The sequence below is a fragment of the Lynx rufus genome, unplaced genomic scaffold (assembly GCF_022079265.1).
Source record: "Lynx rufus isolate CCGP_SWC_20201006 ecotype Redwood Valley unplaced genomic scaffold, mLynRuf1.p SCAF_8, whole genome shotgun sequence".
NCBI lineage: Eukaryota > Metazoa > Chordata > Mammalia > Carnivora > Felidae > Lynx > Lynx rufus.
In genome coordinates, this window is record NW_025814896.1 from 54,636,468 (window position 1) to 54,660,234 (window position 23,767).

General features: G+C 48.9%; 1 protein-coding gene across 2 annotated transcripts in view; it reads left to right on the plus strand.

Annotated features, from left to right (window-relative positions):
• UXS1 (UDP-glucuronate decarboxylase 1) overlaps nucleotides 1-23,139 on the plus strand; it is a 96,148-nt gene extending 73,009 nt beyond the window's left edge. For both annotated transcript variants that reach the window (XM_047068645.1, XM_047068646.1), the window contains exons 10-15: nucleotides 5,561-5,680; nucleotides 13,254-13,297; nucleotides 16,853-16,913; nucleotides 19,941-19,998; nucleotides 21,887-21,990; nucleotides 22,348-23,139. In XM_047068645.1, the coding sequence (XP_046924601.1) occupies nucleotides 5,561-5,680; nucleotides 13,254-13,297; nucleotides 16,853-16,913; nucleotides 19,941-19,998; nucleotides 21,887-21,990; nucleotides 22,348-22,479 (519 nt within the window). In that variant the 3' untranslated portion in view covers nucleotides 22,480-23,139. The remainder of the gene's footprint in view (nucleotides 1-5,560; nucleotides 5,681-13,253; nucleotides 13,298-16,852; nucleotides 16,914-19,940; nucleotides 19,999-21,886; nucleotides 21,991-22,347) is intronic.
• The last annotated feature ends 628 nt before the right edge of the window (nucleotides 23,140-23,767 follow it).

The following is a 23,767-nucleotide window of genomic DNA, read 5'->3' on the forward strand; positions in this document are numbered from 1 at the left end:
AACACTCTACTTCTGGATCCCAGGGGAAACCTGTCCTTTGAACTTGTCAGGGAGGAATTAAGGTCTGCGTTCTTTGTGCACTTGGATGAATCTGGGGACTTCAAATGTGGGGACTTATCCACTCGCTGTGGTCAGTGGTTGGTGTGCATTTGAGCTCACGGCCCCACGTGAGTCTGACTCTCTGGGGTCTGTGGCCCACCTACAGGACTGGGTCTGCAAAACAAGCCACCATTCATAAAACCATAGATTGGCCAAGCAGAAAGACTGAAAACTCAGAAATCATCTAGTCCAGTGGTCTTTTGGGTTTTGTTTTATTTTCTGACATCAGGGTACTTTTTTGTTTTAATTTTTTTTAATATTTATTCTTGAGAGAGAGACACACACAGAATGTGAGCGGGGGAGGGGCAGAAAGAGAGGGAGACACAGAATCTGAAGCAGGCTCCAGGCTCTGAGCTGTCAGCACAGAGTCTGACGTGGGGCTTGAACTCGTGAACTGTGAGATCATGACCTGAGCTGAAACCGGACACTTAACCGACTGAGCCACTGAGGCACCCCAGGGTACTTTTAAAAAATTACATAGTTGGTATATATGTTTTAGTTTGAAAAATATATATTCAGCAAGCAGCTTATAAGTCAAATATTTGAAGGTAGTATTCATCCGTAGGGGTTAAGACTCGTGGCCTGGAGTTGCCTAGTGCCAGCCTTGTCCTGTCTCCTGGCTCCGCGGCTTACTCGCTGAGCACCTGGCCCTCCACACCCCACAAGTCCCAGCCGGAAACTGGCAGAGTAGCACTTACCCCTCCTGGCTTCACCATGCGCTGCACAGCGAACACTCTGGGCTGATTGTTAAGACCAAAGCAGGGCTGTTGAGGGTGATTGCCAGGCAGACACGTAGCTAGCGGCCCCTGACCTTGTGTGTCCTCCTCCCTCCGCCACCACTGAGAGCAAATTGGAACTTTTTAGCACTTTGGAGAACCCTGCACGGCAAGACTGCTCTGTGTTCTGTAACAGCCTGCAGACCTCATCAGGATGCATTTAAGAGAGGTCGTAGGGGAATTACCCAGGTCACTGTTCAGGGCCTCATGATCCTATTGCTTTGGGGACGTGAGTGCACTTCTCCCAGCGGTGTCAGGAGGATTATGGAAGCATCACAGAGTCAGGCCGGTCGTACCCAGGAGCACTTCTTGTTTCTTCTGTCCCCATCCCTGCCTTCCGAACAGGCTGCCCACAACCACGGAGTGGGTGGCAGATGGTCAGCTCTTGGTCGGCACCTGCTCTCCCGAAGCAGGGCTTCTGTGTTCTGTCCTCCGGCACCTGCCATCGGCGAAGACAGTGACTGTGATCATGCTGTGTTGTTCAGTAGCTGGCGACAGTAGTTGCCAAGCAATGATTGCATTTTAAAAGAGAGCTTTTGAGGGAGAGCTCATTTAATCCCTGCTGGCAGCATTTCTGTCCTCTGGAGATATCTGGGGAGGAAGGAGTCTTTGTTCCCTCACTGTATCTCTTAAGTTACCACTGGTTGATCAGTCAGGCCTGCCTACCAAACCCTTCACCCCTCTTGGGCCCTAGAAATAGGGGAAGAGACCTTCTGATGCCAGCTTACCATCTGGGGTTGTGTATTACTGCAGCCTGGCCACGGTTTCCAAAGCCCAGTTATCGAAGCAAGCCACGTGTTCTTTACCTGCGTGTGCTTACATATGCCCACTCGGGTGGCACCCCGAGCATTGTCTTCTCTTAGGTTTCCACTGGCTTTGTGTTGCTGTGTCTCAAACTTGGAGGAGTCACCCTAATGCTTGATAAAAACTTCCTGATGCTCAGAGTCCTAAGTGAATGACTCCTGATCCCCACCCAGGACAAAACCACGGACACAGTGAAACCCAGCCATTCTGAAAGACTCAGCAGTTCCTTTTCCGGGTCGCTGGTGTGTGTGTGCATGCACACGTGTGCGTGTGCAGAGATCCTGCAACATGCCATGGTGGAAGGTCATGCACCAGCACGGTAGTCACCACGACTCTGTCCCTGGCAGACGGAAGGTTGAATATGAGTTAGGAGTTTGTGCATGCGTTTGCTCATTGGTCCTTCAGAGGAGGGTCTCCCTGAAGAGGCATTGCAGCCTGTAGGCACCTTCTGGGGTTTCATCCAGGGAAGTAGGCTTTGTGTCAGACACTGGCCCTTTCCTCAGGTGTGAGATGGGGAGTAATTATACCTTCCTCCAAGGTGCGTATGTGTCCACCCACCAAGCTGCCACCATAAGCAGCCGTGTCAGTATCTGTTGACTGTCCACCCTGTCATGCAAGGGCCCTGCAGGATCGCAGGGGATGAGGGCTGTTAGACTGTGCATGCAGAATGGGGGTGGCCTTTGTGTCCTGAGGAGGCAGTATGCAAACTTCAGAGCCACTGCATGAGAGGAGAGTGGGTCTTATGTTGCATGAGCCTTGGGTTTATGTTGATTTCATTTGAGAGCTATTGATTTCATGTTTGAGAGCTGGAATTCTCAGAAAGGTGAGGTGGCTATCCTGGTAACCACACCTATCCAGAGGCATTGTCCTGTAGCACCTAAGTTTATAACCCAAATGGGAAGACCATAAAAACAGGCTCCTTTACATCCTGGTCAGTTCATGTCTTCAGAATGCGGCTTTTATAAGGCCTTGTTCTGGAAGGTTGTTCCAGAGGATAAAGTCCAGAGGATGAAAGCATCTGATTTGTTGCAAACCTTACATAGCCCACGAGCTTCCCCTTGCTGGGCACGTGGGTTTGGCTCTTGTAAATTTGCTGAGGCTTTTCCAGTCTTTTTCTAGAATAATGTCATATTCATCCACTTCTGATCTTTCCTCATCTTAACATTTAAATGCAAGTGGCTACTTTTTGAGTTCTTTTCTACTGAGGTCAACATCTCTGCTTCTTTCTCCCCCTCACCCCATTTTGGAAATATTCTCTGGTTAGTTCAATACAGAAAAGAATGATTTATTCATGGACCTAGAATTAGAGCTCATACCTTAATCCTAAAACTCTGAGTAGCTCATGTGAGCATTATAATGTATTGCTGGGAGGCCCTAGCAAAAATGTAGCCTTCTGGTTTCTAGAAGTGAGCTGTTTGCTGGATCCATGCTTCCCAACAGTTTCACATCTTGGTGCCCATAAAATTGCTAATGTTTGTCTAGCAACTGGGACAGAGATAAGGCTGCCGTGAGCAGAGGTGGCCAGCCAGGTGGTTCCAGCCACAGGGAGACCTCATGGGCCCTTGGGACCCTGTAGCTCATCACCTCTCAGTCATTCCAGTGGTGGTGAAGTCTGTGCATAATCAGCCCGGTTAGCTGAGGGTCCATTGGCTCCTAGCCTGTGCCAGATCTGAGGCAGTAGAATTAGAAAAGATAAGAACTTTCTGGTCAAGTAAACACAATAGCAACTACTGCTTTTGGCTGCCAGGCCCGTGCCAAGGGTTATGCAGGACCGGCTTCCTTTTTATGATCCCCCTGTGAGGTACGTACTGTTCTCTCCAAAGTATATAGTGCAGCTCAGTGAGAACATGTGGAGTTGGAGGGCACATGAGCCCCTGGGCCTCACGCTGCCATCCTGCCTGTCCTCAGACGCCTGGAAAATATGTGTCTGTAGTCTAATGGGTGAAACAAATTAGAGACACAGATGCTGTGGAAGTCCACTAATTCAGGGTGTAATGCAAACATTTAACTTTTTTTTGAGAGAGAGCCAGAGCACACATGAGCACATGCACAGGGGAGGGCCAGAGGGAAAATCTCAAGCAGGCTGCACATCCAGCGCAGAGCCTGATATGGGGCTCAATCTACGGACCGTGAGAGCATGACCTGAGCAGAAATCGAGTCGGACACTTAAACAACTGAGCCCCTCAGGCGCCCCAAAACATTTAACTTTTTGATTCATGAAAAAGTAGCCTGTGAAATTAAGAATTGTGTGAGATAGTTTAGAGAAGCCTTTTGGGGTTTAAAAATGTACTTTCCTGGGGGCACCCGGCTGGCTCAGTTGGTTAAGCATCCGACTTTGGCTCAGGTAATGATCTCACCGCTTGTGAGTTCGAGCCCTGCATCAGACTCTGTCCTGACAGCTCAGAGCCTGGAGCCTGCTTCAGATTCTGTGTCTCCCTCTCTCTGTGTCCCTCCCCCATTCATGCGTTCTCTCTCTCTCTCTCTCTCTCCCTCCCTCTCTCCCTCTCTCCCTCTCTCCCTCTCTCCCTCTCCCCCTCTCCCCCTCTCCCTCTGCCTCTCCCTATCTCTTTCTCTCTCTCTCTCTCAAAAGTCAATAAAAACATTTAAAAAAAAAACTTTCCTGATTATAGATTTGAAAATATACTTTTCTTGATTACAAAAGTACTACATATTTCCCATGATTATAGCAGCACTATCAACAATAGCCAAAGTATGGAAAGAGCCCAAATGTCCGTCGATGGATGAATGGTTTAAAAATGTGGTATATTATAGACAATGGAGTATTACTCGGCAATCAAAAAGAATGAAATCTTGCCATTTGTAACTACGTGGATGGAACTGGAAGGCATTATGCTAAGTGAAATTAATCAGAGAAAGACAAAAATCATATGACTTCGCTCATATGAGGACTTTAAGAGACAAAACAGTTGAACGTAAGGGAAGAGAAACAAAAATAATATAAAAACAGGGAGGGGAACAAAACAGAAGAGACTCATAAATATGGAGAACAAACTGAGGGTTATGAGAAGGGTTGTGGGAGGGGGATGGGCTAAATGGGTAAGGGGCACTAAGGAATCTACTCATGAAATCATTGTTTCACTATATGGTAACTAATTTGGATGTACGTTTTAAAAAATAAAAAATTAAAAAAATTTCTCTTACTATAAAAAAGAAGTAATACATATTTATTGGAACAAAAATAGAAAGATTTAAAAAACACGTAGAAGAAAGTGAGCACCTGTAATCCGACCATGTAGAGACAGCCATTCTAAATAATGTTGGCATGTATCTTTCCAGGTCTTTTAGATACCAACCTACGGGGGGTGCCAGATTGTCTTTAGGTTTTCACTAAAACAAGTTTTCCAGTGAACCAGATTGAGAGCGTAAGACAACGTGGCTCTTCAAAAGAATACCCGTATGTCCCTTCTTTTCCAGGATAAAGTATTTGCTTGTTTTTCTTCAAATCAGCTATTAAACATTCATTGACATTTAAATCACTATTGACTAGTAAACCTTCTGGAAATACTGTGTGAAGATTATAAAGGACTATGCATGGCATGGTCCTATTTGGGAAATAGATATTTATTTGCTGGGAAAAATTTTTTCTCCAAACATGTTTTCCCCATGTACTGTTTAGCTACCTCACAGGTTTTCTGGCAGAGGGTTGATGCCAGTGGCCTGATAGTGGGATCGGGGACACATTTGAGTTTGGTATAACTGTGTGCAGTCTTCATATTTGTTAACGAATGCATCATGTAGACCGAACCAGAAAACCACTCTCATCTGGGAGCAAAAAGGCAGACATTTTCAGACTTCCTTTATGGGCCGGGCACCAGAAACATGAAGTGAACTGCATCTCATGTCCTCTTCTGCTGTTCCAGGAAGGCGTGGAAGTGCGGGTGGCCAGGATCTTCAACACCTTTGGGCCACGCATGCACATGAACGACGGCCGGGTCGTCAGCAACTTCATCCTGCAGGCGCTACAGGGCGAGCCGCTCACGGTTTGTGCGGGCCTCGGGTGGGGGCAGAAAAAATTGGCAGTCTGCCAGCAAGTGACAAAGGAGCAGTGCCTCTTGGTTCAGGGAATAACTTTCCCGCAGTTGTCCCTTTGCGCGGGGCACATCCTGCTGCCCTTAGTGAAGAGGAGGGAAGGCGCGGAGCTAGAACCCAGAAGAGGAGCAGCAGAACCTGGTGGACTTGTTCTCCAGGCGCACAGATAGTCTAGTGTGCGGGCTACAGCCTGGTCCATGCTGCTCGGGCCCTGAGGTATGTCTGGCCGCACCAGCCTGCCAGCAGCCACCTTTCTGGACATTGTTCTGGCCCTCCGGCTGTAGCCAGGGCTGTGTATGTCCTCAGTGACCCTCAGGTTGCTAAGTGAGGTGTCTGGGGCAAGTCTTGGCAGTTGTCATGGTGACGCCCATATTCCCTCTGCTGGTTGCACTCAACCTGGGAGGCTTCAGGATCCTGGTGGTTTGGGGTCAATGGTTCAAGCGTAGAGTACAGGTGAGCACCAGCGGCCCCATGCCCTCAGACACCCCTGTGGCATCAGGATGGGTAGCTCATCTCCACCACCCCCTGTTGCCACCTCGGGGAGGAGTGGCTCTCGCCTGCTCTATGTGGGGTTTGCTGATTCAGTTCAGATGGTTTTCTTTGGTTTTGCTCAATCCTCTGTTCTCTCTTCCTCTCCTCTTCCTGCTCCTCTGCCCTCCTGCCTCCTTTATCCCTCCTCCTCCTCCTCCTCCTCCTGTCTGCCTCACATCTTCCAGCCCTGTAGCCTCTGCGTCCTTTCAGGCTCAGTGTTTGGTGGACATCCAGGGTAGATAAGGGTCTGGTTACTCTGAAAACTGCAGGATGGTTTGCTTATCAGCTGAGTGGATTCCGGGGGAACGTTACAGCTCTGTGTACATATACGTATCCATCCATCTGTCTCTCAACGGAGTAAATTTACCGTCTCCTATTCAGTGACGTTTGCATCCATTAAGTCACTCAGTGCTCACGACAGATGTGGGGGACGCAGATTCTATTAGCCTGTTGTCCAGATGGGGAGACTGAAGCTCCATTAAGTCACTCAGTGCTCACGACAGTTGTATGGGGCGCAGGTTCTATTAGCCCACTGTCCAGCTGGGAAGACTGAAGCATGGAGGTTAGAGGAATTGCCCAAGCTTATGTGGCCGGACAGCGGCTGCCAGTCTGAGCCGGAGCCTCTGCTCTCGATCGCTGTTCCCTGTGGTGCTCCTATTTCTTCTTGGCTAGGTTGGCTACACCACTGCCTATTCAGAACAAAACGCTGAGCCTGTTACAAGATGATGTGCCCCCTGATCCAGGGCAAGACACATGTTGTGGGTGACTTTTGCTGCACACATGCGGGAGAGAGGTGAATCCAAACCCTTTCTCAGGGTGCCACACACCTGCTCCCCCCTCCCACTTACCAGCTGCTGGCTCCAAGCCTCGGGGCCTGCAGATGGCCACGCCGCGGACACCCTGGCTCCTCTCCTTCTTACTCCATTGGCACAGCCTGGTGGTCTTGCCCTAGAGAGATCCAGAATCCGGCCCCGTCTACCTCTTCTGTCACTGCCCCTGGCCCTCATGCCACACACTCCCAGTTTATTGCCTTGGCCTTCCAGCCGCTCATTCTCCCTGTCGGGGGCTCTCTGCCCAGCAGCCAGGGGAGCCTTTAAAGATAAGTAGAAGCTCGAGAGCTTTCACCTGCTGAGAGCGTGATTCACGGGCCTCCCTGCATACCCCAGCTTTTTGCCCCGCTGCTCTGCAACCCCAGCTTTTTGCTTCTACCTTTCCAGGGAGCACGTTCCTTCCAGGCATCTCCCTGTTCAATCATCCTCTCATCTGGACCATTCTATATGTAATGACACCCACCTGCCACTCTCCCCTCCTAACCATGCTTTCTGTTGTTTTCCTTGCACTGATCACTGACCGAAGTATTATTTTTCCAGCCACCAATCCCCTCTCGAGTGTCAGCTCTGGAATCAGGAACTAGTTTCATTCATGGCCGAGTCCCCAGCTGCCAGAAGAGTGCCTGGTGCCCAGGAGGCGTGTGATGAGTGCTGGTCAAGCTAACGATTGGGTTTATAGTGGCTGCTTGCCTTTGTGATGAGCACAAGGGCTATGGGGCTTGTTCTGGAAGTAGTGGTCTCAGTGTTACTGAAAGCTAAGCTGCCTCTCCTCCGTGTTCCCCTTCTGCCTGCTGTTTGGGCCCCCCGGGTTCCTACATGGGGACCCCTCAAGTCCAGCTGCTTGGTTGAGAATTCCTCACCCTCAGGGACACTCCCGGAGCTTTTTTACCCACTGCCCTCGCTGACTATCTTCACACCCGAGATCAGAGCTGCCTTTGTTTGCAGAGCAAACTGTTAAAAGCTTTCTGAGAAACAGCTTCTTGACTGATTGCCTTCTGGGCTGCAGCCAGTGCTCCAAGTGTCAGGTGGGAAGCTAGTCCTCGCCTGCCCAAGAAAGCACCTATTGTGGGCAGATGGTGGTAACTCATGTGTTGTCTCCTCGCCACCAGAGCTTCTGTGCCAGGGACCCGGCAGCAGGACAACTGGTGCCGAGCAGGACTGCGACGAGTCCAAAACACGCCGCGTTCCATCTTTTCTAGGCGCCTCTGGTGGCAGGAGTCCTCAGGGAGGCTTTTCAGAAGTGTCTGGTCCCTCCTGTCACACAGCATTCTATTTCCCTTTAGTGATTTGATGGAGTCGCTAAACTTTTCGTCCTTTGCTACCCCGTTGAGATAGCCTCTCTTCTTTCGTCAGATGTCTCTGTGGAGAAGTCTTGGAGGAGGAGGTCATGTGTCATGACTCTCTGTCCAGCCCATCTTGGGGAACACTTTGCTTAACGAGGAGGTGCAACCATCCTTTCCCTTCCTGTTCATTGCCAGCAAGTTCTTTCTAAGACTAAAGATCTCATTTGTAGCAGCTTAGTATCTTGCCTTCCCTTTTCCAAGCTGGGTTACTGTGGTCACCCGCCTTCCAGCTGCTATTTCCCTGAAGTCTTTTGTTATCTTATCTCTGGGCAAATACCGTTCTTTGGACCTGTCCCCGCCTTGAGTCATAGACCTCTGTTAGGGTGACTCGGAATATTTTGCTGAGTTCTGTGAGTCACGCACAGAAGCTCTGTTCTGTCTAGCTTGAGCACACAGAAGCTCAGAAAATCCTGCAATCCAGTTCAGAAAGTTTAGAAAATAGTTGAGTATGGTTTGAGGAGGGCTAGCTTATTAAGTTTATTTTGAAGAGACTTGAGTTCATTCAGTTTAAGCACTTGCTCGCTCACATGTGACCTATACACACGTTCACAGTGGGGTTTAATTCTGTCTTGCCACCTTCCTGTGATTTATTCCAACTTGCAGATGACATTGATTTTTTCTGGATGTGTAAGAATTGGGGTTTGAGTCACAGTCTGTATCTTTTAAAAAGTCTTGCTGTTTTTCTAAAGGGAAATTTTGGAGAAACCCTACTTCTGAGACCAAAGTCTGCATTTTATTTATGCACTGTTTGTATCCACAGTGTAGTATCAGAAGTGCTCTCTGATTTGGGGCCTTCGTTGACAGAGGCACGAGGCACAGCAGTGGGGTTTGGGCTGATGCATGCACCCCATGATGCCCCGCAGGGCTCCTCATACCTCGCCCACCACCCCCCGTGTTCCTTATCCTCTCTGACAAGTTCCTTGTGGTGCTCTTCTTGCTCCCCCTAGTGCTCCCCTACAGAGCTCGCTATACTCCTGCGTGTTCCTCATGACCCCCATGCTCTCTGTGCTCCCCTGCAGTGCTTCCTGTGCTACTCTCTATGCTCGCTACATAGTGCTCCCCATGCTCCCTGGCTGTCCTCCCCATGACTCCCATCGCCCCACAGTGCTCCTCATGCCCCCCACATTTGCTGCGTTCCCCCAAAGTGCTCCCCTGTGGTGCTCCCCTGCAGTGTTCAGTATGCTCCTCCCCCTCCCGTGATACTCCCTGGTAGTGCTCCTTGTGCTCTTGGCTGCCTCCCCGCCCACTGGCTTACCTCTCCCTTTTGGGAATTCCTGAATCTCCATTCTGCTTTGACCTGCACACAGCCCTCGTTACCAGACTGAGCAGGACCCTGAATCTCCTTGCTCTTCTCTTGTTCCATGAAGCGAAGCCAGAGCTGCTCAGAGCCCTGCTGTCTTCTCTTAGAGGAAAACTAGGCAGCCGTGGGAGCTGTGCCATCTCACCGGCAGCACCAGGCCCTGGGTTGTTCATGTTGTAGCATTTGTTGCTTATCTGCTTGTTGTCAGGACTGCGGGTGAGATTCGGTGCCTGCCCTGGTGTGCCTTATGGTTGGGCCGGGGGGTGTGCAGGGCTCCGGGTGCTCTGAGGTCAGGGTGGGTGTATTTGCTGGGGAGAGGGGCACATAGCATCTTCTCTCTCACACGTGCATCCTTTATTTCTTCACATTGCACACAGTGAATTGTACACACAGGAATTCAAGGTCATCGTATTAATAAATACTGGGGATGTATATAGGGAGACGGATTTAAACCAAAGCAGAGATGAAGGATACGATACTCTACAGAAACTTAAATCCAATAGGACTTTATAAGGATGCAAGGGAAGAAGGGTCCGGGGGCACCACTCACAGTGCATTTGAACTAAGTGCACACACTGGAGCACATCTTCAAAGTCGATCATCGACAGGATCCAGGAGAGTTGTGCATGGGGGTCCCCGGGATCCTTGCATTCCTGCCACAGTCTGGGCATAGGGGTCCTCGCATTGCCTCCTTCTGTAACAGGGACTTTTCCGAGGGCCAGTTGCTACCCCACTTGGACATCAAGTGGGACCTCAGTGGAAGGTGTCTGCAGTGGGGGTGCTGCTGAGGGGCTTTTGTCTCTGGGTCTCAAGGAGACAGACTGAGCCCCGCCTCTGCCGACTCAGGTGCCTACAGCTGGGGAGGTGTGCCTGAGGACATCCTGGCCTCTGGTCGTCCCTGCCCCGTCTGGGAGGGCCCTCTGAACAAGGCCACTGTGCGAAACACTCAACAGACGCAGCTTGCTTGAGTTTTCCCTCTGGGTTTACGACATTGTGTGAGCGTCGCCATCACGATTCTCTTAACTCCTGTTATTGAGAAGGCGTGTGGTGTGATTCTTCAGAGTCCTAACGCTGGCAGCCCACTTAACCTGCCCCTCGCTCTGGCTCAGCCAGCCCGCGGCACTGGGTCCCATCAGGGGGACGGAGGGCTCGTGGGAGTAGAGACCATGCCTGCAGCCAGGCACGTTGAAGGCCGTTGCCGCTCTGCACGTGCAGTGGGCTTCTATGCGTGTTGCTGGCACGTGGCAGCAGACCACCTGACCCACTGTCGCAGGGACCTGACCAGGGGCGGCGGGAAGGTGCAGGCAGAGAGGAGTGTCTGCACCCTCCGTGTTGACTCCACAAGCCGGGAGCGGCAGGTACATGGCCAACAACCAACAGTACAGCTTTCACATCCGCAAACCTATGCATTGAGGATGCGGTCACTCGGGTTGAGGGGGGTCGTCTAAATCGGATCACATTATAATGAGATGGGAGAATGGCTCAGTGCCAACTGGTAGGCCATCGCTGACAGCTGAAGCTACAGGCCGTTCTGAAATTACTGATGCGGTGGGGTAGGAAAAAGATCCCCGGGGGCGCCTGGGTGGCGCAGTCGGTTAAGCGTCCGACTTCAGCCAGGTCACGATCTCACGGTCCGTGAGTTCGAGCCCCGCGTCGGGCTCTGGGCTGATGGCTCGGGGCCTGGAGCCTGTTTCCGATTCTGTGTCTCCCTCTCTCTCTGCCCCTCCCCCATTCATGCTCTGTCTCTCTCTGTCCCAAAAATAAATAAACGTTGAAAAAAAAAAATTAAAAAAAAAAAAAAAATCCCCGGACTTGGAGTCAGGGTAGACTTTGCTCTCCTGGATGCCGGTCACTGCAGCGCTCTGAGCTTCCATGACCCCATCTGTAATGAGGTTGTACGAAAAATACTACGGACGTCACACCTGCAGGACCCCTCGGATGGAGGTGGATTTCCAAGGGGGACGAGCCAGCATTGCAGTAGTGGATGGCCCTCCCCCACTCCCAATTCTACTTCCTACTTACTGGGCCCGAGGTTTCCTTTCTCACTTGCCCAAATGTAGCAGAAGGGCCAGCAAGACCAAGGCTTTGGGTTCAGGCAGAACTGCCCGGAAAGGGTGGGTCTGCTTCTGAGAGGTGCACTCCTCTTTCTTTGATGTTTTGTGTCTTGTAGACAGAAGACTCCCTAAATCAGTTCCCTGGGCTTTTCTCGCTGGGAGGGCCTTCGCCCCAGTAGGTCAATCTGATGCCCCTTTGACGTTGGTATATGCAAATGTTTATTCAGGTATAAACCTTTTAAAGAAAGAAAAAGGCAGGTGCCTGTGAGGCATGCTTTTCTCCCTTTACCTGTCCCTTCCCATTTGCTTCTCCAGTCCGGCGGCCCGAGCCCTGCATAGCCCTGTTGGGAAGCAAGGCCAGGAGGCTGGTGTGGACTGTGGGGCTCTTGGCCTCCAGCTCCTCTTTGGCATCAGGCGGCCTGTGGCAGGAGGCGCCGGTGTTGTTCTGTTCCGGCTTGGAAATCAGGCTGTCCCAGAAGGCGGTTCATCCTCCCCACTGCCACCGTCCCACCGCAAGCAGGCAAACAAAAGCCCTGTGGCTCCTTCCTTCTCTGTGACTGTAGGGGGTGCTTCAAAGAGCCTTCTGTGTCCATCTCTTCATTCTAAGCGGTTGTAAACTGCAGAGCTTATTACAAGGTTACTGTTCGGCACATGTTCATGGAGCACTGGTGGTGTGTGCTACAGCAGGGAACGGGTGAGTCAGACATGGCGCCTGTGCCCAGGAGCCCACAGCCTAGGAAGCTGGTGTGAGTGGCGGAGAGAGTCTAGAGGAACGGTGTGAATGGCTGAGCATCAAGGGCAGAGTCGTTCATTCTGGCCTGGAGAACGAGCCAGAGAAGTGTCACAAGGAGGGGACGTTTAGACAAGGGGGTCTGTAGCGGTGGAGGAAAGGAACCCAGTGGAGGCCCGGAGACATGACGATATGCAGGGGACACAAATGGAGCGTTGAAGCCCTCCCCTTCCTCTCTCCCGCCACCTCTGTCTCCTATCCAGAGTTTCCTGGGTGGTTCTCAAACTTGGCTGCACATTAGGATCGCCTGGGGAACTGGTTGTAAACATACCGAGGTGCCTGCCGCCTCCTCCCCAGAGATTCTGTGACTGGTCTGAGCACCAGCTGTTCTGATGGGCAGTCGGGGTGGACTGTTACATGTACTGCTCACTGCTTATGCGTGTCCGTCACCCTGCTGGACGCAGAGGCCCCAGAACCCAACGTAATCCATGACCCATCACAAGACCGCAGTAGAAGCAACTCCTTCCGCTGCCGACTCTGGAGGACAGACTTGACACGTGTGTATGTGCACATTCTCGTGTTGGGGCATTATTTTGAAGTACAGAGTGAGTTGTCGCATCACTGCCCCTCCGCTGTCAGTTCTGAGGTCAGTCTGTGCCCCTGGAGTTCTCAGGAACCCCGTTTTCCCATCGCAGTGTGGTTTTCTCGGGCAGCCTGACTGTTGCTTTCCTCCTAGGTGTACGGATCCGGGTCGCAGACGAGAGCATTCCAGTATGTCAGGTAAGGCAGCTGGGCCGCTTCCGGCAGAGGTGGTGCGGCCCAAACAGCCTGTGTCTGTTTTATACGTTAATTATTGTCACATCTCTGTCGTGGCTCGGTTAAAAGTCCGTTTTAATTTTCAGATGGAAAGCCCTTAGGGTTCTCTGTTTAAAAGCTAAAATTCTAGGGGCGCCTGCCTGGCTCTGTTGGTGGAGCATGTGACTCTTGACCTCGGCGTTGCGAGTTCAAGCCCCACGTTTAAAATCTTTAATTTTTTTTTTGCAAGTAAGTCCCAGACTTTTATGACTCATGTGCTAATCTTTTACTGCCACCTAGTGTTTCATAGGGAAACTTGCCCAGTTCTGAGGGCGACTTGATTTCCGGTTCACACCAATTGGAGAGATGGCCTTAATCATCCAGCAAACCTACAGGTGCTAAAATCAGACCCATTTGAAATGTGGCTTTCTGGGGCGGGTGAGACTGTCCTCATTAAGGGAAAGATAAGGTAGACTGTCCTCAGGTCAGATTTTATGCTGGAACGGAAAAAAACACATTTGAGAACTTTCTTGAATAGTCTCACGTGGTAATTTTTATCGTTTTCTTGTTAATCCTCATATGTCTAGTTTTCTTGTCAGTCAGTTCAGTTGGTGACATTTTAAAATGCAGCTTGGGTTCTGGGAAGAGAGTACTTTATAAACAGTTGGATATACCAAAATATTTTCCCACATGACATGGTTACTATGAGTTCTTTATTAGTTTCTGATATCCTAAATCCTCGTAAAATCCAGCTCTGCATCTGGGTACCCTGTATTTTTCACTTTTCAATGCAAATACCCTGGGATGCCTGTCATTCGGAAAATGCTATTCCTGGTGTGTCCCGAGGCCATCCCAGGGGTTCTACAGCGGTGATGGGGTGGTGGGGGGTGGGCACAGGTCTGGGCCATCTTGGCCAGAGCAACCCCATAGACTTTTGTCTGATTATGTGAGAGTCCTGGGTGGAAGTCTCTTTGAAAAATAGAACTTCTAGGAAAAAAAATAGTCTTTTAAACAAAATTAAAACAACTACCGTAGATTTTTTTTTTCCCCCGAAAGTATTTGTTAATTTTCACATTTAGTCTAAAAGAAAGCTATGAATAAACATACATCATGGTCAGTGGTTTTTTTTTGTTGTTGTTGTTTTTTGTTTTTTTTCCTCCCTGGCCTTGAGTGTCTTGCCGAGCAGGACACAAAGCCTGGGAGTAAAATATAACTGGTACATTTTGTTGCCCAGATACTCTTAAGAAGGATTTAACCAGGAAATTTGCAGCAGCCACTCCTTCAGGGTTGTTTTCATTTCAAAGCACTTACCCCAGGAACCATGCGCTCAGAGAAAATTCATCATGCTACATTTCTGTATCCGGACCATCTTAATTGGACCTCTGGGTATCGAGCACCATCTTTCCTAATAACACACTTTCATCCCACCTGCCTTCGCCCACCCCCCAGCCTGTGCACATTGTGAGGGAGTCCTGCAGTTCCTGGCATTTCCTGGAGCCACCTCACCGGTGGCCCCCAAACGTCTCCAGCGGTGACAGCTCGTGAACTGTCATTGAGACTGTGCAGTAACAGAGCAGTTAGAACTGGATCTTTTTCGCCGTGCTCATTATTTCAAAGGCAGCAGATACAAAATTCATTTAAAATAGCCTCATACCTCTTCCGCCAGTGATTAAAATATTTTAAGAATTCAATGGTGCACATACGGACACCATGCCAGCTCAGGACCAAACGTGCCCACGGTGTGTGCTCCGATGGCTGTAGCAAGCTCGGGCAAACAGCTCTCCTGACTTCCAATTTTTGTTATTCAAGACCCCGCTGAGGCAGATAACTTACAGTTTTGCTATTTTTACCAAGCTGTTTTTTAGAAACTGAGAATTTGTTTACTTTGCAGTTAAAAATGTGCAACGTCTGAGTCTGTGCTTACTGTACTAAGTTAACTTTCCAAAATCCACAGTTGCCCTGAAGCGACATTTCATGGTTTCTGAGGTCCAGGTGATCATACCATACACATTCACATCTTGGCATGACTGGGTCTGATGTTTTCACGGTCAGGTTACGGCCTCATTCACACAAGAAAGTCATGCTTTTTTTTTTTTTTTTTTTTTTTAAAGTCACTTTGTCAAAATGACACTTTCAAAGAGCTTCAGGTTAAAAGTGTGATCTATGCAATTTTGACCTTAAAAGTTGCCAGCTTATTACATAAAAGATGCGTGTCCCTGCCACGAGGATGACTGCACGAGTCCGTTGCCTTCCAGTTTAATGCGGGCCCTCCCTCCCCCACCCCACTTCAGTTCAAAAAATGATTGTGGATGCTATGGAATGGCAGCTTTTAACGTCTTCTTACGAGTTATGTAGTGGCCAATGCCATGAGAGACGTGTTGTGATGTAATATAATAATTACTGCCATCATGATGAAGTGACTTTTTGTCAGTTTCTAGAAAAGTCATCCAAAGTCAGCAGTTACTTGTATTTGTGCTTGACCTATGAGAGTGGAACGGACTTGAGGCATGTTCACATAAAATACTCAATCGTCAGAGACAAAAATTCAGAAAATAGTTTGCTAAATATCCCACCCCCCAGATTTTTTTTTTTTTCCCCAATGAAAAGGAAAGCAAAAACAGGTTTTCTTTTGGAAATTGACCCTGGCAACCTGCTCCTTGCTGGTAATGACAGAGGAGGAGGGGAAGGTTTCAACATAGACTGCCTTTGGATCACCAGAGCAGAACTTTAAACATCTCCTGAGCAGCACAGCCGATGAAAGTAGACGTAGAACAAGTGCTTGTGTGCCACAGTGAGGTGTCATTTTTACGAAGTAACTTTTTTTTAACAGAGCCACACTTTAAAGCCTCTGAAAATAAGAACCAAACCTTGGTAAGCGAAAGTTTGCTTACTTCTCTTCACCTTCATGGCCCAGTCGGTCACGATCCATCTGAAACATCCAGATCCCCTGACCGTTCCATGCGAGGAGTCTGGGGGGGGTGGGGCGGGGGGAGGTGGCAAAGTGAAGTTTGAGGGGCGGCAGCAGTGGTCCGGTTTATTTCAACGTGCATTGTTTGGCTTTATCTGTGATTTGCCAGTATGAGAATTACATACTGGAGTGCTCTCATTTCAGTGGGTCTTTTATTTTTTTTTTTTTTTGAATCATTGCTTTTTCACATGGGCCAGCTACATGGTTCACATTAAACATGGACTTTTCATCAGAAGCTGTAGAAACACCATCTTTTGGGGTGTACGCCTATTTTATTTTATCGCTTAATCGTTGAAGTGTTCCAGAAATATACAGAAGTAGAGCACGTAGGCCCATCAGTCAGCTTCCATCCTGTTTGGCCGTCTGTCCCCCACACACTGACAGCGAATCCCAGACATCATGTCATCATCCATGAGTACAGCATTCTCAACGCTGCTGATTTGCAGGATTTTGCTTTTGACTGTTGGTTTTCCATTTGGGTTTTGGTTTTCTTCCGGGAGATGGGGTGGGTCTGCAGGGCACCTGGGCACTATAGCAGGCGACGCCTGACCCTGCCTTCCCGTCTTTTCCAGCGATCTGGTGAATGGTCTCGTGGCTCTCATGAACAGCAACGTCAGCAGCCCCGTCAACCTGGTGAGTACGTCCGCCCCTTCCATGCCCCCCAGGTCATGTTAGAGTTCCTTGCTTTTGTAAAACCATGCAGGGCAGCAGGCTGTGCTATATTTCCCAGCAGCACACGTAGGCCATACGTGTGTATTACCTGCTGAATAACAGAGGAAAAAATAAACACAAAGTAAGAGTTTGCAAAGGAGTAAAATGTCTGCAAGGCATGGATGAATGGCATGATAAACACTCACCCACCTTCGTGGGGCGCGTGGGTGGCTCAGTCAGTTAAGCGTCTGCCTTCGGCTCGGGTCATGATCTGACAGTTTATGGGTTCGAGCCCAGAGGCGGGCTGTGTGCTGTCATGACAGCTCAGAGCCTAGAGCCTGCTTCAGATTCTGTGTCTCCCTCTCTGTCTGCTCCTCCCTCGCTCACGCTCTATTTCTCAGAAATAAATGTTAAAATTTTTTTTTTTAATAAAACAACAACAACAACACTCACCCACCTCTGTCATCCTGAATGGCCTGGGTCTAAAAATGTGTGACAGCCTTTGTGGCTGTAGATGGACAATTTTTTGTGTGCATTCCTTTCTTCATTGTTTGACATAATAAATCTACTCTCTGTAAGACATTTTTAAGTGAGAGTCAGATCACAGAAGTTGTTAAAGTTTCCCAGTTTCTGATCACATCTATAGTTCAACTGACTGCCCCGAGCACCTTTGTTGCTTCTTCCTTCATTGCTTCCCATGGTCCCAGAGTCTGTCTGTTGGAGGGATCAGAAGGTGGTTTTGCCCCATGGTTTTCTGCTTGGTGAACGTGCTTCCCTTCAGAGCACTTCATTGGCAGGAAGCACTTATTTGGAACTATAATCTTGGTGTCTGTGAGCTACCCACTGGCCTTACTTCCCAGCGTGGGGACCATTCACAGCTAGTCTGATGGCTGTACAGTGTGATAGCTTTCCAAGGATTTGGAGGGCAAGGTCAGACCCTCTGAGTCTCCTCCCCAGCTCTCAGCCAGAGTTCATGTTCATGTCTGGAGTCCCCCTACCCTCTTGCTTGCTGTCTTCTGAATGGCTTCATTCCATCTTGTTTAATTTTTTTTCAATGTTTATTTGAGAGAGAGAGAGAGAGCGCGCGCACAGGATAGGGGCAGAGAGAGAGGGAGATACAAAATCTGAAGCAGGCTCCAGGCTCTAAGCTGTCAGCACAGAGCCCAACATGGGGCTCGAACCCATAAACCGTAAAATCATGACCTGAGCCAAAGTTGGGCACTTTAACCAACTGACCACCCAGGCACCCTCATTCCATCTTGTCCAGTGTATACTGTCCATCATTCAAGATGTTCTGCCTATGGCCCCTGACAGTAGCTTCTTTGGAGCCATGGCCTCACCTTGACAAGACTTAGAGTCTGTTTCAGGTGCTTCTCCCAAACCACCTCTTCCTGCTTCCTGCACAGGAGTGGTCATGCCTGCTTATTTCTTGAAACCACTTCCCTCAAAAACCTTTCCTTGTACTTTTCTTTGTAACCAGCAGTCAAGCTGTAGAGTTCCTGTCTCCCTGAGTTTGGAGGGAATTCTGACCAAATAGGAGACATGGAGACGTCACTCCCTTGTCTGGCTGTTGACCGATCATGGGGGCCAGTTGCTGCAAGGGCCTACGTAGGGCTACCTTCATGTACTTTTGAAGAAACGTGAAGTTAAAAATAGAATGAGACACGTCTTGTGAGCCTCAGTGTCTTTTGAGCATTTGCTTACCTGATACTTTAAAGGCCATGCCACCCTCATCCTGGGTTTTTGCTCCAGACCCTTTAAAATGTGCATGTTGTCAGTTATCGCCCTCCTAAAGTAACCAATCTTGTCTTAAGATACCCAGCTCCTTCCTGCTTTTTTTCTGGGGGTTATGTGGCTTTGCACAGGGCCATTTGGGAACTCCCATCTCTTATAGAAACCTGTCTTCCCTGAAGTCTGAAAAATGTCTGCCAGTAGTCCTGACATAGACAAGGCCCCTCCCTCCCAAGTTCCTATCACTCCACTCTGCTAATTAGTCCTTCCTTTGTGCTCATATGTAAGACCAGGGTCCCTTCCTACCTCTCTTTCCTTCTAGCTTCGACCAGACCAGGAAGTTGGGAGTGCAGCATATTTAGGATATGAAATTGCCAAACTTGATGGTGGTCTCTTATGATGGAGAGGAGGTGGCAAATAAAAGTAGCAGGATTGGGGGGCACCTGGGTGGCTTAGTTGGTTAAGCGTCCAACTCTTTCAGCTCGGGTCATGATTTCATGGTTTGTGGGTTCGAGCCCTGGGTCGGACTCTGTGCTGACAGCACAGAGCCTGCTTAGAATTCTCTCTCTCCCTCTCTCCCTCTCTCTCTCCACCCCCCATCCCTGCCTGTGTGTGTGCACTCTAGATAGATAGATAGATAGATAGATAGATAGATAGATAGATAGATAGTAGCAGGAATAGGAAAGGAAAAGAAAGGAGAACATGATTTTCCTTAAAGCCCCCAAAAGCAAGCTCACTTTATAAACCACATCGAGTCTTTCCCTCTGGCTTGCCCAGAGCCCTCATCCGTGAGTGCATTTCATTTCTGTTACAGCTTCCTTGTGCAAGTTTGCAAATCCATTATTACTGAAATTGTTAACACAGTGCATCCAGAGGGAAATATATTGTCTTAGGAGAGCTAATTTGCAGCACCAAACTTTTATGCAAAGTGACAACGCAGTTATAGTAATGTTAGATACGGAAATTGTCCTGGTCTTCTAGGCCAGGTAACGTGTATGTCCTTATTAGATGCTCTTCACCTAGCTGAAGGGTGTTCTTGTTAACAGAAAGTCTGGAGGACAAAAGCAGTACTCGGTACAATTTAGTACTTTGCTGGAGGGATTAGTCAGCATCCCGATCAGTTAAGCACCTGATGAAACAGGAAGAGGCAGGAGCCTGGTGACTTTCTAAGATGCCAGAGTTAGCCCGTGGATGCTTTGAAGATCTACATGCAGTTTGAGTGGTAGAGATCTCTGCTGTTGGGATTACACTTCTAATCAGCAACCGTTTCTTCCTTAGGGGAACCCAGAAGAACACACAATCCTAGAATTTGCTCAGTTAATTAAAAACCTTGTTGGTAAGTAGGACAAACACCGTGCTGAGTGAAATTGGCAGCACTCACGCTATCAGTTAATAACACCTTGACTAAAAAATGTGTAATTAATACAAGCTAATTGAATTGGTTAAAAAGCAGAACTTTATCAGGAACACTTAATTGTTTTCTGATTCTTTAATTAAGTAATGGGAAGATAAAGACCAAGGGGCGTGGGAAAGGAGATGGGTTGTGGTCACAGCTGCGTCAGCAGGTCGGGGTGGAGCAGGAGGAAGCGCTTGTTCCCAGGGCTCAAGACACGGTTCTGGTGGAGCGCTGCACAGGTGACGATTGTTTGGTGTCCAAACAGTCATCACTGACAGTGATGAGAAGGGGATTTTGGAGGTCCAAGAGGGAGTGACACCAGCTTGCATGTTTCTGACAGAACCTGTTGGCGATTTCAAGCTCTTTACAGCTCTGGCCAACCTGGCCATCACCCACTGGAGGCAGCGTAGACACTGGGAGTAGCCCTAGTCAAGGGCGTACTCTAAAAGCTGTAAGAAGCTCGTGTATCTTCAGCCAGCCCTTGGGCTGCAAGTGTGCACTGGGCAAGCCTGTCCTCATTTCGGCACGCTTACTGGAGCTCTGGGAAGTCTGGCTCATAGTGGGTGCCTGTTTTCCATAGTTGATCGAGAAATTTGAGTCAAGACACAACTAGACTGGAGTGGTTAGACCTGGGGTAAGCCTAACATAGGATGTTCTGAAGTGCCTTGCCTGTTCAGACCCCACACTTGGGTGTGCTGATTCTTCAGGGCTGTCCTTCCTGGCATGGGGCTGTCATCTACCAGCATGTTCTAATCAGCTCCAGACAGTTGTACAGGATGGGAGCTGACCTTCCTCAGACGTAAATTGCAGGATCTCACAGCCCCAGTTGCCTCCCCTAGCTCTATTCCCCCTGCCTTCCCACTCTGGGTCTGCCCATCTCTACCCAAGTAGGGAAGGGATGTACTCAGATAACAGCTTGTCTGGGATCTAGACCATTCAGAACCTCTACCCCAAGTGGGGCCCATGGGATACTTGTTAGAAGTGGAGAATCACACACACCACCCATGTCTTCTGGATAAGAATCTGCATTTTGACAAGATCCTCTGTGGTTCTGTGAAAGGCTGAGTAGTAAGTACACCAGCCCAAACTGCAGAGGCTTAAAACAACAACCATCCTATTTGTTTACGGATCTGTGATCGGGGCTGGCCTCTGCTGGGGGTTTCTTCTGCAGGTCTTGCCGATGGCCCCTGGTGTGGCTTCATTCTGCTGGCCAGCAGGGAAGGGGCCCTGCTAGGATGCGGGACAAGCCAGGTTCTCTGTCCTTCTGCATGTGATCTCCTCAGCAGGGTAGCTGGACAGCTTATGTGTTGGCTCAGAGCTCACACCTGCAGGTGAATAAATGGTCAGGTCTTCCATAAGCCATCAGCCCGGGACTGGCCCACGGTCATTCCTCCTGCACTCTACTTGGTTAAACGAGTTGACGGCGCTCCTGTGGCACATGGATGCCTCAGATGTGGCTCACTGGCGCCATCGGCATCACAGATGACCACACTCCCCATTCACCATTTTTACTTACTTCGGAGTCGGACCCTGTGGGCATGCCTGCTATGTTCGCTGATGGTGGCTGGTCTGCCCTGGAGCTGGCAGCTAGAACAGGCCCTGTCCTTCCTCTCAGGCCTGTGGAGGCAGAGTAACCGCCTCTCACCAAGCTCTCGTAGGACCAGAGGTACAGTTCCTCACGTGGCTCAGTGACTCCGTGAGAAATGTGTTCTGCGATGTGCTCCCTTATTCACTGCACAGATGGGATGTTGCTTTGAGGTGTATAGCAGAAGTCACACCCAGAGTGGTTTGTGATTCTCTTACCTTTCTTTTTTCTTCAACAATTCAGGAAGTGGAAGTGAGATTCAGTTTCTCTCCGAAGCCCAGGATGACCCACAGAAAAGAAAACCTGACATTAGAAAAGCGAAGATGATGCTGGCATGGGAGCCCGTGGTGAGTGCGCGGGCCCGACGCTGCCCTGTTGACAAAGGCCCTTGGTGGTTTTCTTGGGCGCAGGCGTGGTTGGGCAGACAAGATGTAGGGTTTTCTCCAGGCTGTTACACGGCTTCTCCTTTCATGTGTTGTCTTCTGTTACGGGGGGAAATGGGAGCCCACGATGCAGCCTGCTCTTGTAAACTTGCACACACACGTGGCTGAATCCGTGAAAGCAGCATCCAGGGTGGTGGCACGGTGCTGTGAGTGTGCCTCCAGAGGGCAGACCCCATGTCAGCACTTCCTTCCTGCTTCCCCAGGAAGGTAGGCTGTTTCTTGACAGTGACCTTGCCTCCTGTTCTCTTTCTCTTTAAACAGGTCCCGCTGGAGGAAGGTTTAAACAAAGCTATCCACTACTTCCGCAAAGAACTCGAGTACCAGGCAAATAATCAATACATCCCCAAACCAAAGCCCGCAAGGATAAAAAAAGGACGGACACGCCATAACTGAAAACCTCACTTCTCCGGACGGGAGACTCCCTGTTTCACACTTGATGGGATGTATTTTTCTTCTTTTCTTCTTCTTCTTCTTTTTTTTTTTTTTTTTTTAAAGGAAAGACTTAAAACAGGTGTCATGAAGAACAAACTGGAATTTCATTCTGAAGCTTGCTTTAAAGAAATGGATGTGCCTAAAAACTCCCCTCCAAAAACTGCAAATTTTGCCTTGCACTTTTTAAAATCTGTCTTTTTATGTAAAATAGCGTAGATGCATCTTTGCGTATTTTCACGTTTTTTATCTTGCTACAAGAGCATATGTTGTGACTGTCGTTGACAGTTTTATTTACTGGTTTCTTTGTGAAGCTGAAAAGGAACATTAAATGGGGTGAAAATGCCAATTTTATTTATAAAAGTGGGTACTTATAAATGAGACGTTGTACTATGCATAAAGAAAAAAAACGCAAACTTAAGCAGTGTTGTCAGTTGGGTGGCACACCGGCATTTATTCCTCAGGCGGATAAAAGAATTCTGTTTGAGGGCTTTATGTTTCTTTTAATTCAGAATTTTTCCAAGGTCTCGTTTTTAGTTGCAAACTGGACTTTGAAATACTTCTGTTGGTTATCACGATCAAGGATATTCGAAATCACTACTGTGTTGTGCTGCGTATTTGGGGTGGGGGTGGGGGGACAAAGTTAACGTATTCTTGGTTAACGGTGGTTAAATATATGCTATTTTAATAAAATATTGAAACCCACTTGTAGTTCTAAAGATTGGCTTTCTGCTTTGCATGTGTATTATTGAATTGCTAAGAAAAATACTGTAGGGGGGCACCTGGGTGGCTCAGTCGGTTAAGCATCCGACTCTTGATTTCAGCTCAGGTCATGGTCTCACAGTTCATGGGTTCAAGCCCCAAGGTGGGATCGGTGTGGACAGCAAGGAGTCTGCTCAGGATTCTCTCTCTCCCTCTATGCCCTTCCCCGACTCGGCCTTCCTCTCTCTGTCTCTCTCTCTCTCTCTCTCTCTCTCTCTCTCTCTCTCTCTCTCAAAGTAAAAGAAGAAGAAAAATACTGCAGAATTCAGAGGAAAAATCTGAAAACAACCAGGTTGGTACATGTAATTTGATGAGTGGACGTTAGGAACTGCTAAGCTAGCAGGGCTGAATGTGCGTAGCATGCTAACTGCAGCGTGGAGAGATCTCAGCGTTCACCCGGGTCTGTCTGCGCGTGTCCCTCTCTGGGCAGCACAGACCAGATGGAGAAAAAGCAGTGCTCTTTGTTGTACGATCTGCAAGCGAGGCTCAT